Below are 20,612 nucleotides of genomic sequence, written 5' to 3'. Positions count from 1 at the left end.
AACTGTCTGAAAGAAGTCCTTGATCAGAAAGAAGTCCACGGGATCAGTCAAATCGACATTTCGAAGTTTCTCGGTTATAAAAATAAAGGGAGCTCAGTCGAGTCTGCATGTATGAACCTCATCATCCTCTCTATGTAATGTAGATATAGATATCGCTAGACAGGATTCTAGGATCAACCGATATATATATATACAACACTTCGAAACTAATCGATCAGTCTAGTACCCAAAAAAGACGAGTTTTATATTTCATTGCAATAATACCTTGTCTTCATTCACCCTCCTTGTCAGTTCGTGTCTATATCATAAGTATATAGCATACCATAAAACGGACGAAACGAACCCAATTCAACGACGTTGACGATATATACCAGCGATGTATGCATAGAAAACTCCGTAGGGGCAAGTCTCCCTCCCTCGACACACACATTCTCTCTTTTTTTTTTGTTGAGACTTGAATATTTGTTCTGGCAGACTCCGTAGTCATGATTGCGTATATATAATAATAAATGACCCTAATAAGTTCTCATATATAGGACAAACCTGTCCTCCGGAGCAAGATATTATAATCCACGGATATATATAGATATATATGCTCAATAATCCACCAATCAATGATTAATATATAATATACAACCAGACGATGTCGCTACAGGGAAACAAAATAATAATATCATTTATCACGAAAACTGCACTGTGTATACACACAATAATACTGCAGTGGATTGATACACTCCTCGAGTGGCATTTTTTTTCTTTCCCCTCCACACCCCCTTTTTTTTTGGCCCATTCCTGGCTCTCTGAAAATTAGATAAAAAAAAAGAAAAAGAGCCAATCAATCAATCAAGAATGCATTGATGATGATGACACCACGCATTATTGCCATCGCCATTGCCGTTGCTATTTTTAATTTTGATGTCCTAGTCTCACAGCATACAACACAGAGGAACCATGCAGTAGTACCCCTCCTGAGTCATCATTCATACCTATCACAATTAACCACATACACATACAGTACACATGTTTACGCAAGTCCATGAGTTAGTTTATGCTGGCCAATAATCAATGCAGGAGTCTGTCAAATTGGCTGATCCTTGTCTCTTTGTTTCCTTGTTTCTTGGTCTCTTGTCAGCCGCAGCCGCAGCCGCAGCTGTACAGTACTATCTTAGTGACCAGGCAGCGGGGACCATTACTATACGGAGTTCTATCAACGAGTCGCCCTTTACCACACATCTATTACTCTATATTATCTCTGATTTCAGCATGTCAGCCCTGCCTGAAACTACACTACAGAGTTGTTATTAGTTGATAGAAAGAAAAAAAAACATGTGTCCCAGACTTCCAAAGAGAGCTCTGCTCATCGTATTAATGACAGGTCTACTAGTACTGTAAGGTTCAACGAAATCCTCCCTCCTTGTGGGCTCGCCAAAGCCCTAGCCCTACCGTAGGCAGGCGTCTGCCAGCAGGCCTGGCTGCTGATTGGCAGTCGCTGGCTAAATAATAATAATAATTGAATTGAATGCGAATCGAACTCTGTATGGAGTACGCCGTACGGAGTATTATTCCGCAGGTGCGTGAGGTCAGTTGCTTTTGCGTAGCACTTCATAATCTCTATCATGGGAATCTGTCTAGTCCTGGATCTGAATGACTCATCCTGATAGATGGTGAAGGAGGGGTATTACTTAGATGGCGGGGTTATTGGTCTGTACCCCTCCTCGAGTCCTCCTTCATCTGAGGTATCATAAAATTTGAATACAATCCATAATCGACGATTCGTCGATATACTGAGTACGGAGTATTTCTTTTTTTTTTGTATTGCAGACACAACCCACTTATTAACCCGGAATGACCGGGAATATTAGCAACAAACCGAATAAGTGTGGATCTCATCTACAGAGTAAACTGTAGTTGAGGTTTCTTCTTGCGGTACTCCGTACGCGTTACAGAGTAGAGATGCATTCGCAGGGATTTTACTGGCTCTCCTCTCGGATGCGATCTCGTTTGTCCATGTACGATGGCATCTTGCATATGCCTGGCATCTCCGTCGGGACAGATCTGAACTCTGCATCCGCCAACCGGATGTTTGGTGTTCTTGCAATTTTGAAGTGACAAGTTACGACTCACGACACTGTGGGTATGTCGGACAACCAAGTCAAAACTGGCTTCTTTCTAGAGGAATTTCATTTCAGATGAGGTGCAAATAACCTCGACTCCCTTTCCTTGGGTCATGATGCTGATAGTGGACTGGGGCATCCATCACGATCCATGGTAATCCTCCGTCCTCCGTCTGGAGCCAGAGCTCTCTGGAGTCTGGAGCTCCTTGCTCGCAGCAACTGAGCTCTCTAAACGGAGACGGCCCCGAATACAACGTTACTTTAGTTGTAAGGAGCACACTCGCTAGCCGGCCAGGGTTGCCGGCGGCGTTCCGCAGGGGCAATTAGGATTTCAAGGAGGCTTTCGGGGAAGCGGGAATGCCCCCCTTTTTACCCACCGGATCCAACAAACTGGCCAGGAGACGACGGTGATGATCCAGGACCACGGATAGGCTCGAATCCAAACAGCCATCCTTTTTGTGTGGACTGTGACCGCCTTTCCCAATGAAGCCTGTTGTCTCCCTAGATATCCAGCAACGCACAAAACCCGGAAATCCAAATTCAGGATGTCGTTAACAACCACGAAAAAGACACAAGATTATCGATTTCCTGACACGTGTAAACGGTCCAATGACGGTAAGAGAACAATCAGGCTTGACACGTAACTTACGGTGGAGCTACTAACCTACGCCAGCAGTAATTGCGGAATGTGAAGCAGAGGCGGTCAACGAGAAGTTGAGAACAGACTCGATTTCTCTTGTTGAGGATTTCTCACCGACTCCAAAGACCCGAAGTTGCTGAACTTTTTGGGATCACAGACCGGCAAGCTCTTTGGCGGTGTCCTCACCATCGGGACCAGAATAGAATCCAGACTTCTAGGCTCGGAGCTGCTTCAAAGTTGCGACCGCCTGGTGTCAACTGAACCCGATTAAGGCTGCGACGGACCCGGGGAAGGCGTTCCTGAATCCTGCAATAATGGTACCTAGTGGAGCGCTGGAGCCTGTCCGAATCCTTAGCGAAGCTCTTGCCGCAACATGAATGGCCACCCAAATTTCGGGGCCAGTGAGCGGGTATCTGCACTTCTGCAGGCCCGCAAGGGAGCAGCTGCCAGTCTGCCACTCAACGCTCTAAATTCAGGTCCCGCCCGTCTCAACACATCATTTGTCTGGTGGGGAAATGCGCAAGCATAAAGCTATCTCCCTTTCATCCCGCCTGGCACGGATCCGCTAGATCTGGCGGTGGAAAAGACAACCAAGATGCGTGACTGCTATGCCGGCTTTGACGGGCGTTGGACTGGGACGGACCGCTGCATGGGACGGAAAGTGGAGCAGAGCAAGTGGAAGAAAAAAAAATCGAGTGGCTGGACGTGGGAGCAGCGGCGCAAAGTCTCGGTCCGTGTTGCCAACGGGACTGCAAGCTGGTCATCCACGCGACTCACCGCTCTCCGAGAAATCAGGGCAGATGAAAGCGGTGAAGAGGACACTCCTCACACTAACACGGATAACAGCCCTTATCCCGACGCCTAGGTACCTGTACATACTATGGAGCGTTGTGCTGGATAAAAGAGCGTATTAGGTGCATGGAAGAATGGGTCTCCTGCAAAAGCTGCAGCAGTGGGGAGGCGCAAAGGTTCTTTCTGTGTAGGGACATTCCGGCTCTTCAAGGAAGGGGGAAGCAAGCTGCCCTGCCCAGCAAGTCAGTAATTGAAGCCTGCAAGCGATTTTGAGCCACTCGGAAGGAGGGGGATCTGCTCACGTGAGAGTCGATCCTCTCCTCCAATAAGAGCGGATATTAAGTAATAATCACCGTCCAACCGGGCCTGGCTGCCATGGCGGTTTCCCTAGTAACCCAGTTCCTGGCTCCTGGCTCCCTCCGTCAACATTAGAGACATTTAACGTTGGGTGGTGGGGCAATTATTGACTACCCCACTGTGCATTCCGAAATTTCAAGGCGAAAATCAGAGGTAGGATTTCCAGGTGCGGCAGCGCGGCGTGATGCGATAGTGATAGTAGCTTGTTGTCGAGGATAGAGAAATCCTGCTCGGAGAACCGTTACGAAGGATGCGTCCAGCTGACTTCTGCAGGGGAAACAGGCCCCTGATGGGCAAGAAAACCGCAGAACACGTGGTCGTGTCGTGGCCAGCATCGACCTGGCGAGACACCGGCGCGGATGCCGAAAGGGTTTCTATTCCGCTGGACGAGTGACGCGGGAAGAGCGCGCGTCTTGACTGATCGGGTGAGGCTGTTGGCGCGCCGTCGTGGCGGCACATCAGCAAAGAACCGCTCTCAGCCTGCCAAGCATCTCGGTTTGGATTCAATGCCCAGGTGAACGCGAGCTGGGCTGCTGTTTGGGCAGCTTGGTGCTCCTTTCTGGCTGCTGTTTGGCCACCCTGCAGCACTGATTCTGCTGAATGACCTGCACCCGCCAGCGCAGGTGACCTGCTAGCAGAGGGCCAGTTGGCATCATTCGCGCGACAGCGACGGACCCTTCGGAAGTGCTGTGGCACAGCACCTGCAACAGCCACACGGCGTGACCCGTGGAGACGCGAAGCGCTTCTCGATCTACGGCCGACTCCGTCCCCGCCGCCACTCACAGGATCCATCGGCCGTCAAGGAGGGGGGGAGGGACAGCTCATTTCTCGCGTCGCTCAGCTCGCTCCCCTGCTTGCTGGCGCCCTCTCACTGGTGGGCAGGGATCCCCTCCGGGATGATGTGGCTCACCCCGGCAGGAACCCGAGCAAAGTCGATTTACAGAGATCCGGCGGCGCCGCCAGCAGCAGCAGCAGCAGCAGAGTACCTGTCAGGGACCTGGAATATTCCTACATTTTCCTCCTTTCAGAATGATCCACAGCCTCACACGTATCTGCAAGGACCTCCGGAGTTCTAGCCTCCGTCCCCGATTTCCTAATCTCGTATCTCCCTTGAGGAATAACACACAAGACTCGGTCCAGCTGATCTTGATCGACTGCTGGCGTTGAAGAGGGGTCATGGAGGGGGAGGGGGCAAACGGTCAGGGAGCTAGAGGGGCTATTCCACGTCTACCAGGCGCGTACGCAGTCGCCGGGTGTGATGAAAATGCGACGCCGTTGGCCATTTTGGACCAGTATACAATAGATGCTCTGAGAGAGGGTAGGAGTAAGCTAGGGGGCCAGAAGAGATGATGATTATAAGGGGAGCCTGTTCGGGAGGCTGGGAATGTGCAACGAGCGGCGAGCCCGACAAGTAACGCTATGGAGGGGGAAGAGGCGACTGGCGACGGGGGCCAAGTCGACGGACGCCTCATTGCCCGGCAGTCAGCCAGTCTAGGCATGGAATGGCACTGCTGCCCTGGGATAGGGCTATAGCCTATGCTAGCAGGCCACTGGGCGAGAGGGGCCCGTCCAAAACAGAAGGTAGGAGGGGGAGGGGCAGCCGGTGCGTGTGGTTAGTCGCGTCGCCGGAAGGCTGGAGAGCCCAGGTGAGACCGGGCTTTGACGCGGCCCCGCAGCCGATGTATCCAAGATTGCGGTTATGCAGCGACATTTGGTCGCGACTCGCGACTCGCGACCCAGGCAGTAGGAGCGATAGGATTATGTGACTCGTGAAATACTCAAATAATGACAGGGAGATTCCAGGAATCCAGCAGACCTGACGAAGTTATTCCTCCCGTTCTCTGTCCGGACGAGTAGGAAAGAGAATGAGAGACAGATACTCCGTAGAGGACACGTAGAGTACTGACGTGCAGTACATTTAGTACATTGTCAGGTACAGACTGTAGTCGATCTTACGGTGTACCACAGAATACGATCTCATGCAGGACAGCCCCCCTCACGTACTATCAGCAATAATAGGGCACAAATCACCGAACTAACAGCCCACTTTGGGCCAATGTCGGGCCTTCAGGAGCAGGAAGGAAGCGCCCTATACTCTGTACTCGTCTGACTATCATTATCATTGTTGTGGGCTCTGTGAGTTGTGCGATCAAAAATCATTCATGTGTGATCCTGTGCCTTCCAAGGCGGGTGCAACCACCGAAGCAGCAGGCTAAGCAGGGACCCCGGCCGTACCGGGATGACGGGTTGGGAGGCCCGCCCAGTGGGCTGTCATGGGCCGACGGCGCGTTTGGTATCTGGTGGTTTCCCCTTTCTTGTTGGTGGTTGGGACGACACGCATGTTGTTTTCGATTGCCCAGCCATACCGCGTCAGGAGGCGAGAGCGTAGCGTGAGGTGGGCGAGCCTGCGAGACGGCTGGGCAAAAGGAGCAAACGGTTAGGTGTCAGCCAGGCCGGCTTAGCGCGGTGCGTGGCGGCAGCCCCCGGACGTGCGTGGGCGTAGCAGACGGGCCTCGGGAATCGCAGCTGCCCCCCTTTCCCCTCCCTGGGCCCGCCCGACGCCTTTCTCGGGCTGCTGACTCCTCGCCTGGAACTTTGTTGTCTGGAGAGCGCACCGCCGCCGGACACACGCGCGCCTCGCTATTCTCGTGGCCCAGCGATCGCCCCGTCGTCTTCTGCCCACGGCCCGCGCTGCCCAGGGTAAAACCACACCCCCCCCGTCCTCGACTCTTCTCCCGTCTTCCCTCTCCTCATCAAATTCAACATCCCGCCTCTTCTCTTCCTCCCTTCCTCCCTCTTTTCTTTTCACCCTCCCGATTCAACATCCCTCCCCCTCCTTCCCCTCCTCTGTCGGCTTCGTTTATCCTAATCCTCAGCCTTCGATTCTGGTCGTCGACCCGTTATTCCTGTTCTCGCCTGTCCGCCTGTGGCTGGACACCTTCCCGTTATTCCCTTTTTCACACTTTCCCCCGCCCAAGGAATGATCAGCCATCAACCCGAATCCTCCCCGTCGTTAAACCGCCTCCAGACACGGTGCGAGCGTACAGCACGGCTCATAGCCAATTCGTTTTCTTCGTCGCCGTCAACGTATTGAGAAGAGGATCGTCTACACCGCTCCGCACACTCTGTTGACATGGCTCCCACCGTCCCCGCCGCGACCAGCAATTCCCCGGCGAAGAAGACCTCCGCTCCGGAGAAGAAGTACAAGTGCCAGTTCTGTAATCGTGCTTTCAGCCGAAGTGAACATCGAAGCCGACATGAGCGATCCCGTAAGTCCTCAATCCCCCCAAGGCCTCCCTTGTTGGGACATACCGCCATCCTGTCGCGATCTCTGCGATTGCAGGCTTGTTGCGCGTTCTGTACTGACAATCTCCCTTTATAGATACCAAAGAGAGGCCCTTCAAGTGCCTCAAATGTCGTAGCACATTTGTGCGCCGAGATCTCCTCCTTCGCCATGACCGCACCGTCCACGCGAAGGATGGTGGCGTCCCCCTTGTGAGCGAGGGACGCCGACGTGGTGGTAACTCCGGCGTCCAGAAAACTTCTCCCGTTCCAGGGCCGTCAAAGCCATCAATTACCATCGACCCAGCCACCTTGGAACAGATCGAGGCAAGCAGCGATGGTATGGTCGACCTTGAAACTGCAGCCATGTTGATGACAGATTTCCAACACAAGGCCGCGGCAGCTGCTACGGGTAATAATGTCCATGAGCGTTCTGGTTCTGATACGTCTTACTCGCCTGGTCGTGGGCCCCTCTTGGAGCCTCCTGTTGCATACCTGTCTGGAAACGCGACGCTTCCGCAGATGCCATGGGACACGCTCGTGTCTCCCACAGATTCCAAGCACCACTCCATGAACACAAGCTTCACCTCCCAGGACGGTGGTTCACATACGCATCAGCTGCCTTCGATCATGGACCGGCATGTCTCTAGAGATGGTCTGGCACCGTCCGTGCACTCTCTGGTGGACTCGCTGCCAGTTTCGGGCAATTCCACTCCCAATGCGCTGTCACCGTACCCGTCAATGACTGGTCCTGTCAGCCCTGTCAACTACCGCCGGTCCCCAGGGCCGAGCCAAGCACTGACATCTCCAAAGGCTCCCCAAATCGCAAACGATATGGAGCGGCAAATCATTGTGGATCGGGTGAAGGCCGCAGACAGTCTGTCAACGTTACCCGAGGGCTTCCAGTTGCCTAATACGGCTGCGTTGAATAAGTACTTGTCTACGTATTTCAACCTCTACCACCACCATTTGCCTTTCCTGCACCAGGGTTCGTTCAAGCCCACGACTGCGTCCCCGCCTTTGTTGCTTGCCGTGCTTTCCATCGGGGCTCTTTACACCTTCGAGCGTGAGCACGCCTTCATGCTTCACGTTGGGTCCAAGGTGCTTGTGAACCAGTTCTTGCAGCAGAAAGACAACTTTGACTCGAGGAAATGTCCTTTGTGGGCCATGCAGAGCACGCTTTTGAACATGATCTTCGAGAGTTGGAGTGGTGACCCCAAGGGATTGGAGTGGACCTGTTCGATTAAGAGTCTGCTTGCCAACGTAAGTTCTCCCACATTTACACCACCGGTTGTCGTCTTCGAAGTTGCAGTTTTTGTGCTGACCCCATGTCCAGATGGTCGCTGGCAATCGATACCAACTGAAGCTCCGAACGGAAGCACGCGAGGGCAGACAACCAACCCGTGAGGAATGGATCGAGGACGAGACGTGTCGTCGGACCTACTATGCCGTCTACATCTTCTTCGGCATGCTCACGTTAACGTTCAATCACACGCCTGGGATGAGCTTGGATGAACTTGACAGCTTGGAGCTCCCGTCATCCGAATCGTTGTGGAACCTCGAAGCTACGGATGAGGAAACCTGGCGTCGCAGCCTGGCCTCCTCCACTGTCATCACCGTTCGGGAAGCCCACGACCGCCTCTTCCAGGGTGAGCAGACGCGATACAGCGCCTTCGCTACGCGGGTCATGATCAACGCACTGTTCCTTCAAGTGTGGAGCCACAAGCGTAGTTTCGAAGCCCTCCAGGATGTTGTGACGGAATACAAGCTTCGTCTTGCTCTGGAGACGTGGGAGAACTCGCTTGACGTGTGTGAGCCGGAGACGATCGTGGTTCCTCTGAGTACTCCTCAAAAGGGCCACCCTCTCATCTTCAATTCCATGGCCATCTATCGCAACACCCGTGCTCGGCTCGAAGTCGACCTCAAGTCTGTCCAGGAGGCGCTCCGTTATCACTCGTCCTATGAGGTTGCCGCGGCTATGACGGTCGCTCGTGACAAGGTGAAACGGTCTACGGAGATGAACAAGGTCATCCAACAGTGCTTCGAATGCATTGAAATTGCTGCTGTCCAGGGCATCAACTGGGTTGCGAAGACCTCCGCCACGAACTGGAGTGTGGAGCATCCGCTCTGTGGCTTGGATTTGATGGTCATTCTCAGTCTCTGGCTCTATCGCCTGGAACATGACGAGGAGCCGGCTACTGAGGCTGAGATTGCCCTCTACAGCAAGGTGCGGAGTCTCTTTGATGACGACGCGATCGACGCCTATGGAAAACTCAGTTCCACCGTGGCCCGTGTCTGGGGTAACATCCTTGACGGCGTGGTGGTATGGGGGTAAGTGGTGTATTGTATCCATTGTTATCCGGAGACGAGAAACTAACTTGGTCTACAGCATTACCAAGCTCATGGGTGAATCTTTCAAGCTCCATGCTCAAGCTTTGGTCGGTTATGAGGACTCGCTTCATGTTGCCAAGGATCAGCCCCTGCAGCCAATGCCGACGAAGAGTCTGGCAAGTGTCGGCACAGCTTATTAGGTCTCGGCCTCTTAGGCTATTCTGAAAGCTTCTTCACTTCTCTTCGCATATGAACCATTGATATTAATTTATTATAATTTTTTTTCCCTGTCGCTCGTTTTGTTTCCGGGACGCCTGGTAGCATCTGGAGAAATCCGAATGATGATGCTGCCTGCATTCCCGCGGGACTCTGATCTCTTTAGCATTTTCATGGTTGCATTTTTCTCTGATTTCGTTACTCTCGTTGAGGTTTGTTTTTGGTTCATCGGGTCATCGGCGGAAAATGGAAATACGGCACTTTTCGGGGCACGGACTGGCAAGGGGCGGCGGGATCATTGAATTTGTCACGCTATTGGTCCTCTTGCTGGCAGTTGCCCTATCGATTTGTTATGTTCTGGTTTTCGAGTTATGGTTTCTGCTGCGTTTTGATGGGTTTGTGTCTTTCGGTTTTTGCAAGAGCTCACAGGAGTCCGGTCAGTGCGTCTTCTCGGGTTTTGATGGGTTAGCGAAGGCAACATGTCTACACTCGGCTGGTCCTGTGTGTTTCTTCGATTCTGGCATGGCCATATTAATACTTTTTTTTATTGCCCTATTTTCCTTTTTCCAGTGCATCCACTTTGAGAACACGCTAGTTGTCGTTTGACCCCATTTGATACCTTGTTTGTTCTGCATGATATATTTTATTTTTCCTTCTAGTCACTCGTTTCAGACCCCCTTTTTTTTCCTCTTTTTTATTTTTTATTATTCCATTAATCAGTTGCATTCGTGTTAGAGTCGCGTTATTTGTTGCAGTTCACATTTGCATTGCTCTGGGTCTCAACAATCCGGGTACTAGTCTCCTCTCCCAATTTGCTGCGTTTATAATCGAATCTTGCACTTGCTCTATTGCGCGTTGATCGTTGTTTCTGTCTTATGTTAATTGAGTGCTTTGCAATTGCAGTGTTTCTGTCTTGCTGGCTTCTGTTTTTTTAAAGCATATGCCGTCAGATAGTACCTGTACCATAGTTTTGAGGAACAAAATACAAGATAATTATTGGGTGTGAATTTTCATACGTAAAGGATAAGCCTTACAGATCTCGCCATATCCCTTCTCACTTAAGTTTCGTAAAGTAACGGACAGCGCCAACAGAAGTTAATGGTTTACAGAAGAGGTGATAAGAAGAGGTGATAAAAGCCCGCTATATCCCTCTTCTCCAGTGTCCATTTGTGATGTACATTTTCGTATTTTCCACGTGGTAAACAAGATGCGTCCTGACTTCATTCCGCTTCCTCCGATGTCATCTCCCCGCGGCCCATGAATAATCGATCCCCAATATCGCCCAACCCGGGCACGATCATTCCCCGTTCATCACAAGTCGGATCCAAAGCGCCGACCCAGATATCGACGCCCTGGGGCCATACCTCAGCGGCATTGCGCACGCCCTGGCTGGAGCCCAGGATGCTGAGCAGGAGGACGCGCTGGACGCCCCAGTCGCGGAGTATCTAGGTAGCAGCCGCGGCACTGCCGCCAGTTGCGATGACCGGGTCGAGGAGGATAGCCAGCGTCGCAGCGGCTTTGTTGACGGCGGTGTTTGTCGAGACAGGGGCTGGGGCTGTTGCTGATAGTGCTGTCAAGTCGGAGGACGAAGGGCAAGCGGGTTCGTAGGGCAGTTTGTTGTAGTATTCGACCGGCTGCAGGGTGATGCGTTCGCGGAAGAGGCCGAGATGGTGGACGGGGACAGAGAAAGGGAGGAGGGTTTGAAGGGCTGGAAGAAAGAGTTAGAGAATAAGAATAAAATAAAAGTGAAGACGAAAAACGACAAGACTCACCCACCACCATCCCAAGACCGGATCTTAGCACCGGGATGAGCGCGATGTTGGATGGCTCAACGGCCTCCGTCGTATAGTCGACATCTAGCGGGTCTTGTCCTGTCGTGTGCCAACCAAACATTATTTCTTTCCTTCTTCCTATTTTCTTATTTCTTTTCTTTTCTGTCTTTCCATCTCAAGGACTCCATACTATCAAGCAAAAAGGATTCAAGCTCATCTTACCGTCCCACTTGGAAGCGTTCTCAATCCTGCCGCAAGCGCCTCACATCCGAGGATCGCGGCGATATCATGGACCAGCGACTTTATTTCCTGGGAGGAGGTTGTGCTCTGTGATCGCAGCTGGGACAGCTTTGCACGGAGACAAGGATGCGTGGAGACATGGATGTTGGCAGGGAGCGGATCCGGTGCCATGATGTAGTTCTAGAAGCACCTCGAGGCTCGTGCCGAACGTGATAAGAGACGTGACGATAAATCTCTAGAGACGAAGAAAGGATATTCAGAAGCGATATAGAATCGATAGAAGAAGAGGAGGTGGTGGTAGAAGCAGGATGTACATGGTGAGCCCTGCCATGGGATGGATGGGATGGATGGGATAAGATGGGCAATTTAACCAGAATAGTTCCATACAAAACAGACCTTTACTCTAACAATCATTTCTGTTGTTTGTAGGTAAGAATGATCTATGAGAAGAGAAGATGCGTTAAACAGGAAGAAAGAATACGAGAGTCCAGTTGTTCACAGCATCATTGTTTTGTCTATTTACGGTCTTTCAGCTGCTAGATTGATTTATTCAATAGAAATTGTCTGAAGATCTTTCTTTCTTTCACCTCTTTTCAACTATTGTTCTTATGTTTATAGAACCAAGATGGGGTTTTGTTCAACCGCGCATACTGAATACTCTGTAGTGTAGTGCCAATATGAACTTCATCTCTTTCCATTGTTGATAAGATATAGTATGCATAAGGCTGAACAACTGTCAATACCCCACATTCAGTTGACGATGGTCTTTATTTATTGAATGGGAGAAGATTCAGAAACTGGACTAGTGAACTTGGACGAGACAAAGAAAAAGTGATACCTAGAGCTGTAAACCAAAGATGTGCTAGTGCTGAGTCTCAACAGGTCAAGATGTCAAACATTCATTTAGCACCAGAAGTTGACAATCTTCAAGGCGCCGTACTATCGTTTGATATTACCTTATGAGTGTCCTGATTGGTTGATTGGCAGCCTGTCGGATGTTTCTTCCAGAAGCTGCGACCCCGCAAATTTAATGGTCCACGTGACCCAGACGGGCCGCCCGGCTCGGCGTCCGACTCATATTACCTCCCAGGTCACGTGTCAATGCCTAATCTGGAAGTCTTCATTTTTAAACCATCACCACCGACAAACTCCTTCCACAGTTCAGACTCCGACGCGAACCCCAATCTCTCCGAGACAGTTGCAGACTCTGTCTGCTACATCACAGATTCCTTCCTTCCCGGGACAACACGGCACCATCGGTGATCGTTCAAAGACCCCGCTCCTTATCTCCCAGGCGCAAGAAGAATGCGACGACCTCAATGACATGAAGTGTTAATCACAATGTCTCCATTGATCCCGGCCTCCGATTCGGATGCCAATGCTACGCAAAATGTCACTGGCAATGAGGATAATTCGCTGGAAATGATCCAGTCGAGCAGGTCCAGAAGACAGGAAGAGACAGGTGAAGCAGGGGACGGATATGAAGCAGCGCCTCTGTCAGAGCTTCTCGTCCAAGCTCCTGCCGACTGGAGGGAATCACAGCAGCAAATAAACGGCGCAGTAATGTACGGTGGTGAGAGAGGTACCGAGGGGTCCAATGTTCCCCTCGCAGAACTCGTCGCGGGGCCGCCTGCTCCTCGGTTATCTCACACATCCACTCGACAGCGGCCACCATCGAGGCGCCCTTCGGCCGTCAGCAAACGGGAAGAGGGCCCTCCACCAGTGTCCAAGCTCGCGACAAAGCTCTATACCATTTCATACCTCATATTCTTCTCCATCCTTGGCACCTTGGCACGTCTGGGACTGCAGGCATTGACTTTCTATCCCGGTGCGCCGGTCGTGACGGGCGTGTTGTGGGCAAATGTCGGCGGTTGCATTCTGATGGGCTTCTTCATCGAAGACAGGAATCTTTTCCGGGAGGAATGGGGTGCCAGCGGGAACGAGCCTCCATCAACCGATTCAGGTGCTGATGTCATGGCTGCATGGATCAAGAAGCACAAGACGGTCAAGAAGACCATTCCGCTCTATATCGGCCTGACTACTGGATTCTGCGGATCCTTTACCTCGTTTTCCAGCTTCATACGCGACGCGTTTCTTGCGCTCTCGAACGATCTGCCCAATCCGTCCGCGGGGACTACTGGCGCGATTTCCCGCAATCGCGGTGACAGTTTCATGGCCGTCGTCGCCGTGATTATTGTTACTGTCTCCCTGAGCATGTCGTCGTTGTTCTTCGGGGCCCATCTCGCAATCGCGCTGGATCCATGGACGCCCGTCGTTCCGTTCCGGTTCACTCGAAAGGTTCTTGACCGTGTCGTCGTCCTCCTCGCCTGGGGCTGTTGGCTCGGCGCCGTATTCATGGCAATCTGGCCGCCAGATCGCATGCACACGGAAGAGACATGGCGTGGTCGGGCAATTTTCGCGCTTGTTTTCGCTCCACTCGGCTGCCTGCTCCGGTTCTACCTGTCCTTGTACCTCAACGCGCGCCTCCCAGCTTTCCCTCTGGGTACGTTTACGATCAATATCTTGGGGACAGCTATTGAAGGGATGTGCTATGATCTGCAACACGTCGCAGGGATTGGAGCAGCACAAGTAATTACCTCGAAATCCCTCCTGACGAGCTGCCAGGTATTGCAGGGTGTCATGGACGGCTTCTGCGGCTGCGCCACGACGGTGAGCACCTGGGTAGCAGAGCTGCATGGTCTGGGAATGCGACGGCACGCCTATGTGTACGGCGCAGCCAGCGTGGGCATTGCACTGGCATTCCTGGTCGTCATCATGGGAAGTTTGAAATGGACAATTGGATTTGCGAGTCCGGTTTGTTCTTGAGTTTACCAAGCGATAGATATATCGATATATGCTAGTACATAAACCCCCTTTTGTATACCCATTTGTCATACTATACATCATCTGGATAAATACATACACGCATATTCATAATAGTGAATTGATACAAATGGATGAACGGTTGCAATTTAAGTTACAACACGGAGACAGAAAAGAAAACTTACCAGGGAAATAATTACCTACGTATGTACTGTACATACATATATGTCATTGACATTTTGACTCGCATCGTATCTATCTATTCTCATCTCATTTCCACGCCATGACAAGACATCCCTCAGCACGTTCGGTTCTTCCTGATATATCGATAAAAACAAAACAAAACAAAACAAACAACGCTGAGTGCAGCCGAACTCTATTCGCAGTAATAATAATAAATCGTAAAAAAAAAATACCCACTACACGCGCACCCGCAATTCGAAGCGTCTCCAGAGACAGTTCACTCTTCAAGGAGTAGAAGGATGGATAGAGGATGAAAGAAAGAAGAATTGATGGGATAGATTGATCGGTCTATTGCTTTGGTTCATTTAATGTCATTTCATTTCATTCGTTTCCCTCATCCCAATCAGATCAGATCAGGACCCTCCTCCAGCTAACAACATCATCGTCATCATCGTCGTCGTCCAGAGCTCTATTCGTTGTGTTCCTTGCACCCGCCGCAGCGGTCCTCGGCGTCGGCGACGAATGCAGAGACGAAGGCTGAGTCAGAAACTGGAGCTGGGCCTGGGACTGATCGGCGTTGGTGTTGAAGCGATTCAGCATCTTCTCGTGGTAGCCGCCTCGTTCGTGGTGGAAGCCGCGAGCGCGCAGCTCTGCGCGGCGGGCCTCGTCTTTGACGGCTTCGCGGCGTTGGATGGCTGTGACGATGAATTCAACAACAAACGGTCAGCCATGCTGATAGAAAAGAAAGAGAGTGGGGGAGTGGGAGAGAGGCTTCCCACCCTGCCAAAGCACATAATATACACCCACGGTCAGAACGCAGGCAGCGATGAAGCCGAACATGATACCCAGTTCATCGCGCAAGGAGTCGATTGGGGTATAGGGCGGGAACTTGACGCCGTAGGACTTGGCGACGTCATCCATGATGGATGTATGCAGTGACTGTATTATATCGCTACCGTGTGATTACTGAACTGATTCCTCTTCGACAATGTACCTCTCTGTGTCTAGAGACACTGTCGAACAGGGAGGAATGATTGATTGATCGACTTCACACTGTGTTGTTCCTTTTTTTTTTCCCTCGATGAGATTCTTGCTTCGCGATGAAACGAGGGAGCGAGGTGAATCTGAAGGTAAGGCGGAACTGGCCCGTCGTCGCTTGCTTGCTTGCTTGCTACCTAGCTCCAGCTCACTTGTATCATCAGTCAGTCAGTTGTCGACAATAGCTGTAACTAAATGTACATATTCTGAAGAAGTGTTTGGAGGAGAAGTGGGGAAAAAATACAACCAAAGAAAGAGAGGGTCATATCTCTTATCCTCGATAGAGATGTGACTTGAGCGACGATGGCAACGGATTGAAATGGGGGAGGAAGACTGGATGGACAATGCGCCGGCAGGTTCCAAGACGATGGATGATGGATTTCATTCCGAGGTTAATCACCTTGGGTAGGTAATAGCTACCTACATCCGTTACACAAGGAAAGACTGACAGACCAGGATGGGCCAGTCAAATAAGGTAGGTAGGTAGGTAGGTATGTACTTACTTACCTAGGTAGTAAAAATGGTATATAAGATCGTTCATTCACCCATTAAATGATTAATGAGATGAGATTCCCCACCTTGACTAGCCGTTGGTCGTTCTTGGAAATAATGACGATGAGGCTATGATGGCTGGATCAAGATGGATAAATGAATGAGTCAGATGGATTCTAGAAAACGGCTAAGAATTTCTCAGCAGCAGTGGCAGGGATGATAGTGTGAATGACACGCATGCACGCATGCATGCAAGCTGGCTGGTAGATTCTTCTAGTTAGACTGTAGTAGTTAGTAGGGATTGTCGTGTGTCGTCGTCGTGGTGTGGGGAGTCCATTCAAAAAATCTGGGGTTACCCACCCACTGTTATATACGGGGTATGGAGTAACTGCCTCCAACAGGTAATATGACCCTCAGGCCTCAGGCCCTTAATTTTTTTTCTTTTCGCGCCCCGCGGAGGCTGTACAAGCAGCAAGTACTACCTATTATTGTATGGCGCAATTAGGCGAGCCTTGGTTAACCTATCACCCCGAATCTTGGCGAAAGTATGTCGGTTCTCTGCCTATAATTTTTCATCTTGGTGAGAGTTGTTTGACTTCATGGCGCATGGCTTGGCCCCCGCCCCCATCTCCTTCCATCCTTCCTTTCATCCATCCATCATTATTGCGTCAGCGAATCGTGTTTGGGTGATTAGATTAATCGTCGTTGTTGTTATATCCGGCTCTGGTCGATGGCTGGCTCTGTATAGAGTAGTTCGATTGCTGCCTCAGGCTGGATGTTGCTTTAGAAAAAAACTCTTGTCTAGGTCTACAGCCATGATAGGTAGTTGCATGAAGGCAGCTTCATTGAATTAATAATTAGAAGACACTCCGTACTGTAGGCATTTCTTCAATCGTAGATTCCGATTCTGCATGTCTACATGGACATCATGAATTGATACGGTACAACTCACTCGCGCGGACAGGCCTTCGAATCAACAGTTCTGTATGTATGTACGCCATACAACACGCTTGTTATATGGACAACAAGATGACGGCACTGCTAGCGAAACACAGTTATAACCGCCTCCTAGAAAAAAGTCGTGAATTGTAAACAAGCAAGCAAGCCCTGGCCAAAGAACTGATCGCCTGCGCCAGAAAAGAACCAGAGCCATGCACATGTCTCCTGCTACCAAAAAAAAAAAGAAAGAAGAAGAAGAAAAGAAGAAGGGGAAAAAAAAGAAAAACCAGTCAAACCATGAATACAATGTGGTACACTGGCAATAAAAGAGTAAGATAACAAGAATGACAAAAAAAGGCCCAGGGACAAGAAGAGAAAATGACAACCGCTGAAAACAATTAATGGTACACAAGCACTGGCCGCAAATGCTGCACTCGAAAGACGCCAGTCTATATGCAATGCTAAAAAAAATACGGTACAGTAGCCGATTCCTCGCTCGAACGGTTTATAGGTGCATGTAGGGGTCGCCGTCAATTATGGACATCCAAGGTAATAGTCGTGTGAATATTAAGCCGCAGTGAATGTAAACGCTGAAAGACGAAGTCGGATCAAATAAAAGGGTGGATGTCGAAGCATCGATGCGCTGTCGATCGAGTCTTTTGCTGCGCGCGTTAACCCAGCATTATAGCTGCCAGTGCCGTGCATGTCAATCCCACTGCCATCCCGATCCACGGCGTCTGGCCCAGAGTGCCCTCACTTCGAGCCTTGAGCGAGCGAGCCTCCACCGTGATGGTGGACGTGACACCAATCTTCCCCGACAACGTGCCCAGTCCGATGGAACCGCTCGAGGGCGACGGCCATTGGTCTGGCACCTTCGCAAATGTTTGGACGTAGGTAACGGGTGCCGTGACGACCTCACCGTCTTTCAGCGTGGTTTCCTGCCATATCGTCGTGGTAGGGTTCATCTGCGTGGCCGTGGTAGCGGGTGCAGCGCCGGGGTTCTGAACAATCTCACGGGCTTCGAGAGCTCCTTCATCCTGGTTCGATTGCGGAGGAAGAGGAGGTGGTGTCACCAGCGAGGAGCCTGTCGTCGAAACCGCGCCCGGTTCAGCGTTGGAGGGGACCTCCTCTGCTGCCACTGCAGCAGTGGAAGCGAGAAACACAAGGAAACTGCTCAATATCCTCATTGTGGTGATGTTTGTGCTCTGAGGAAGATATGAACTCGAACGGTGATGTGGTGGTCACTAGGTAATTTCACCCGGACGACCGTCGCCGCAACACCAAGTAAACAAACCCAGAGACGTCCAAATTAGATTATTCCACCACGCTATTCCTCGTATTTATTTTTTTATAGGAGTCGATCGCGATGGTTGCACTGGTTGCACCGGTTGCGTCAAGCGGCTTGGCCCGCAAAAGATGGTCGTCGTCGTTAGGGACAGTCTCTTAGCAGTTTCGAGGCGCGATCAAGTTTGAAGAGGCCAGAGCCGCCAGACAGAGCCTTGGCAACGGCTGAAGGAGATCTCGAGACGGCCAGATCGATGTGCGGTCGATGTACACGCTCAGATGCCCCAGCAGAGACGATGAGGGTTGAGGAGGGGACGGCCTGGTGACAGCCTCGACTCGTGGAAAAGGGAGGAAGAGAGCCAGAGGACAGAGGGCGAGCAAGAAACATCGAGAACGAGGACCTGGCTGAGGCTCCTCTGCAGCCTTTTTCCCCCAGGCACACACAGGCACAGACACGGGCTCAGTTAGCAGAGGCCCCTGAGAGAGAGAGTGGCTCCCGGGCAAGACGGCGATGGGGCTGCAGCACATCCTGCTCATTAGGCAGGCCAACGGCGTGCAGGCCGGGCGCAGTGAAGCGGGCCAGCAGCCAGTCACAGCCAAGGATTGCCAGCACCGTGCTGCCTCTTCCAGCCGCCACAGTGGGCTCGCCCCACGCCGTCGCCAAAGCTTAGCGGCGCCCGTGGCTGGGCCAGACCCGGTGAAGACAGCCGGCGAATTATTGTCGAATTTCCCATGTCCAGCATCCCCCGCCGGCTGCCATGACGTACCCGGCAGTCACCGTCCCTTTGACTGTGAGTGCGGAACGGAGTTCCAGTCTACTCCGCAGTTGATCTATGTTCATGGAGAAGGGCTTGTAGACTGATAAAAGAAGAGAGGAAAGAAAATGTTATAGGCACCGCACACAACCTGGCCCCTTACGGTGTACAGCGGATACGGTTTCAGGTCGTTCTGCAAAAATATATAATTATTCACCCGCATATCCAATCACCATCCCTTCTGCTACACTACTCGCAGAGTGCAAGGCGCATGTAGAAGTATACAGATGCTCCTGACAAGAATTGCGTCTTTTAGCATTGAGAGGCATGGCCACCTGGGAATTCATTATCGTAACAGTTATTTTTTGCTCTCTTCCCAGGCCGGGAAGAAGATGAGATTACTAGCAAATCTATGGTCGTATTCATCATACTATGCTTCATGGCAACAACACTGGTCTCAAACCAAGCCCTCTGGCATCATGCCTCACGGAACATGTATTCCTGTTACTTCTCTCTCCAACCCCCTTCATGGAGCATTGTACAGGTATCAACCTCGAAAGCCATCGAGGTGAAGCTACAACAGCTTCTCCCAATTCGGCTGTGCCACAAACTTGCCGCTGAGTTGTCCCATCGCCCATACTTTCTTCTCCTCCGGCTCGAAATCCTTCTCCTCTTCGCCGGCCGCCTGCGCCGTGGATGGTGTCGACACGATCAAAGCCTCCTGTAAAAAGCTCACCTCCGTCCCCCGATCCAGCTCGAAGCTGATTCCGCCCCAGTCCATCGTCACTCGCCCCGATGCATGTAAATGCAGTTTGCCCACCCGACCCGCGGGGAGCTGCTGTTGTGTCGCTGTCACCAACTTGGCTGGCTTTTCAGCGGCCGTTTGCGCTTTCAATTCCTGAACATCTGCGTCCTCCTCCTGCTTCACTGCAGGACCATCTGCTCGAGGGCCTGCGTGGGTGATACTGATATCGCCGTCGAGCGCGCCAACCCCACCCTCCGTCGTCTGTTCTGTCCCGCCTTGAACAACCAGATTCGGGGTCAGCGGTGGAAACTGGATCAGAAAAAGTTGGCCCGAGTGCTTGTCCTTCAGAATCTCTTCTTCATCTGTCACCTCTTTCTGATCCGCTGCACCTTCAGCTTCCGTGGTGCCGTCGGCGAGCGGTCGTTCGGGACGCGCTGGCTCCTCCACAGAGAGGAGATCTTTCATCACCTCGAGGTCTTGGGCGTGTCTGTCAAACTCTTCGATCTCCTCCTTGGTCCGTAACAAGCTCCGAGGGTCTTTGACAGACACCCTCTTACGAGCTTTAACCGTCGGTTCCGGAAGCGGTATCTCTGTATCATCCTCCACGTC

The 20,612-nt window shown here is 51.4% G+C and overlaps 6 protein-coding genes across 6 annotated transcripts; 2 read left to right on the top strand and 4 right to left on the bottom strand.

The window, feature by feature from the left end:
* Positions 1-7,036: 7,036 nt before the first annotated feature.
* T310_1918 (Transcription factor AmdA) lies at positions 7,037-9,716 on the top strand (the record flags this gene model as incomplete). Its single annotated transcript, XM_013475195.1, has 4 exons — positions 7,037-7,172; positions 7,286-8,448; positions 8,522-9,516; positions 9,575-9,716. The coding sequence occupies 4 exons, from the start codon at positions 7,037-7,039 to the stop codon at positions 9,714-9,716; spliced, it is 2,436 nt and encodes an 811-aa protein (XP_013330649.1).
* A 1,461-nt stretch (positions 9,717-11,177) lies between these two features.
* Positions 11,178-11,915, bottom strand: T310_1917 (Uracil phosphoribosyltransferase; the record flags this gene model as incomplete). Its single annotated transcript, XM_013475194.1, has 3 exons — positions 11,178-11,440; positions 11,505-11,670; positions 11,727-11,915. The coding sequence occupies 3 exons, from the start codon at positions 11,913-11,915 to the stop codon at positions 11,178-11,180; spliced, it is 618 nt and encodes a 205-aa protein (XP_013330648.1).
* Positions 11,916-13,085: 1,170 nt separating this feature from the next.
* Positions 13,086-14,687, top strand: T310_1916 (uncharacterized protein; the record flags this gene model as incomplete). The annotated part of the gene is made up of 3 exons (XM_013475193.1): positions 13,086-14,247; positions 14,317-14,558; positions 14,685-14,687. The coding sequence occupies 3 exons, from the start codon at positions 13,086-13,088 to the stop codon at positions 14,685-14,687; spliced, it is 1,407 nt and encodes a 468-aa protein (XP_013330647.1).
* Positions 14,688-15,158: 471 nt separating this feature from the next.
* T310_1915 (uncharacterized protein) lies at positions 15,159-15,671 on the bottom strand (the record flags this gene model as incomplete). Its single annotated transcript, XM_013475192.1, has 2 exons — positions 15,159-15,445; positions 15,530-15,671. The coding sequence occupies 2 exons, from the start codon at positions 15,669-15,671 to the stop codon at positions 15,159-15,161; spliced, it is 429 nt and encodes a 142-aa protein (XP_013330646.1).
* A 2,219-nt stretch (positions 15,672-17,890) lies between these two features.
* On the bottom strand, positions 17,891-18,406 carry T310_1914 (uncharacterized protein; the record flags this gene model as incomplete). Its single annotated transcript, XM_013475191.1, has 1 exon — positions 17,891-18,406. The coding sequence occupies one exon, from the start codon at positions 18,404-18,406 to the stop codon at positions 17,891-17,893; it is 516 nt and encodes a 171-aa protein (XP_013330645.1).
* Positions 18,407-19,832: 1,426 nt separating this feature from the next.
* Positions 19,833-20,612, bottom strand: T310_1913 (DNA-directed RNA polymerase III RPC4; the record flags this gene model as incomplete). Its single annotated transcript, XM_013475190.1, has 1 exon — positions 19,833-20,612. A coding segment is annotated over one exon (780 nt), but the record flags the coding sequence as incomplete, so codon positions are not given.

This window comes from Rasamsonia emersonii, assembly GCF_000968595.1.
Source record: "Rasamsonia emersonii CBS 393.64 chromosome Unknown ctg1118621760006, whole genome shotgun sequence".
NCBI classification, from domain to species: Eukaryota; Fungi; Ascomycota; class Eurotiomycetes; order Eurotiales; family Trichocomaceae; genus Rasamsonia; species Rasamsonia emersonii.
The sequence above is the reverse complement of the archived record's forward strand: the minus strand, read 5'-3'. Positions and strand labels throughout refer to the sequence as shown.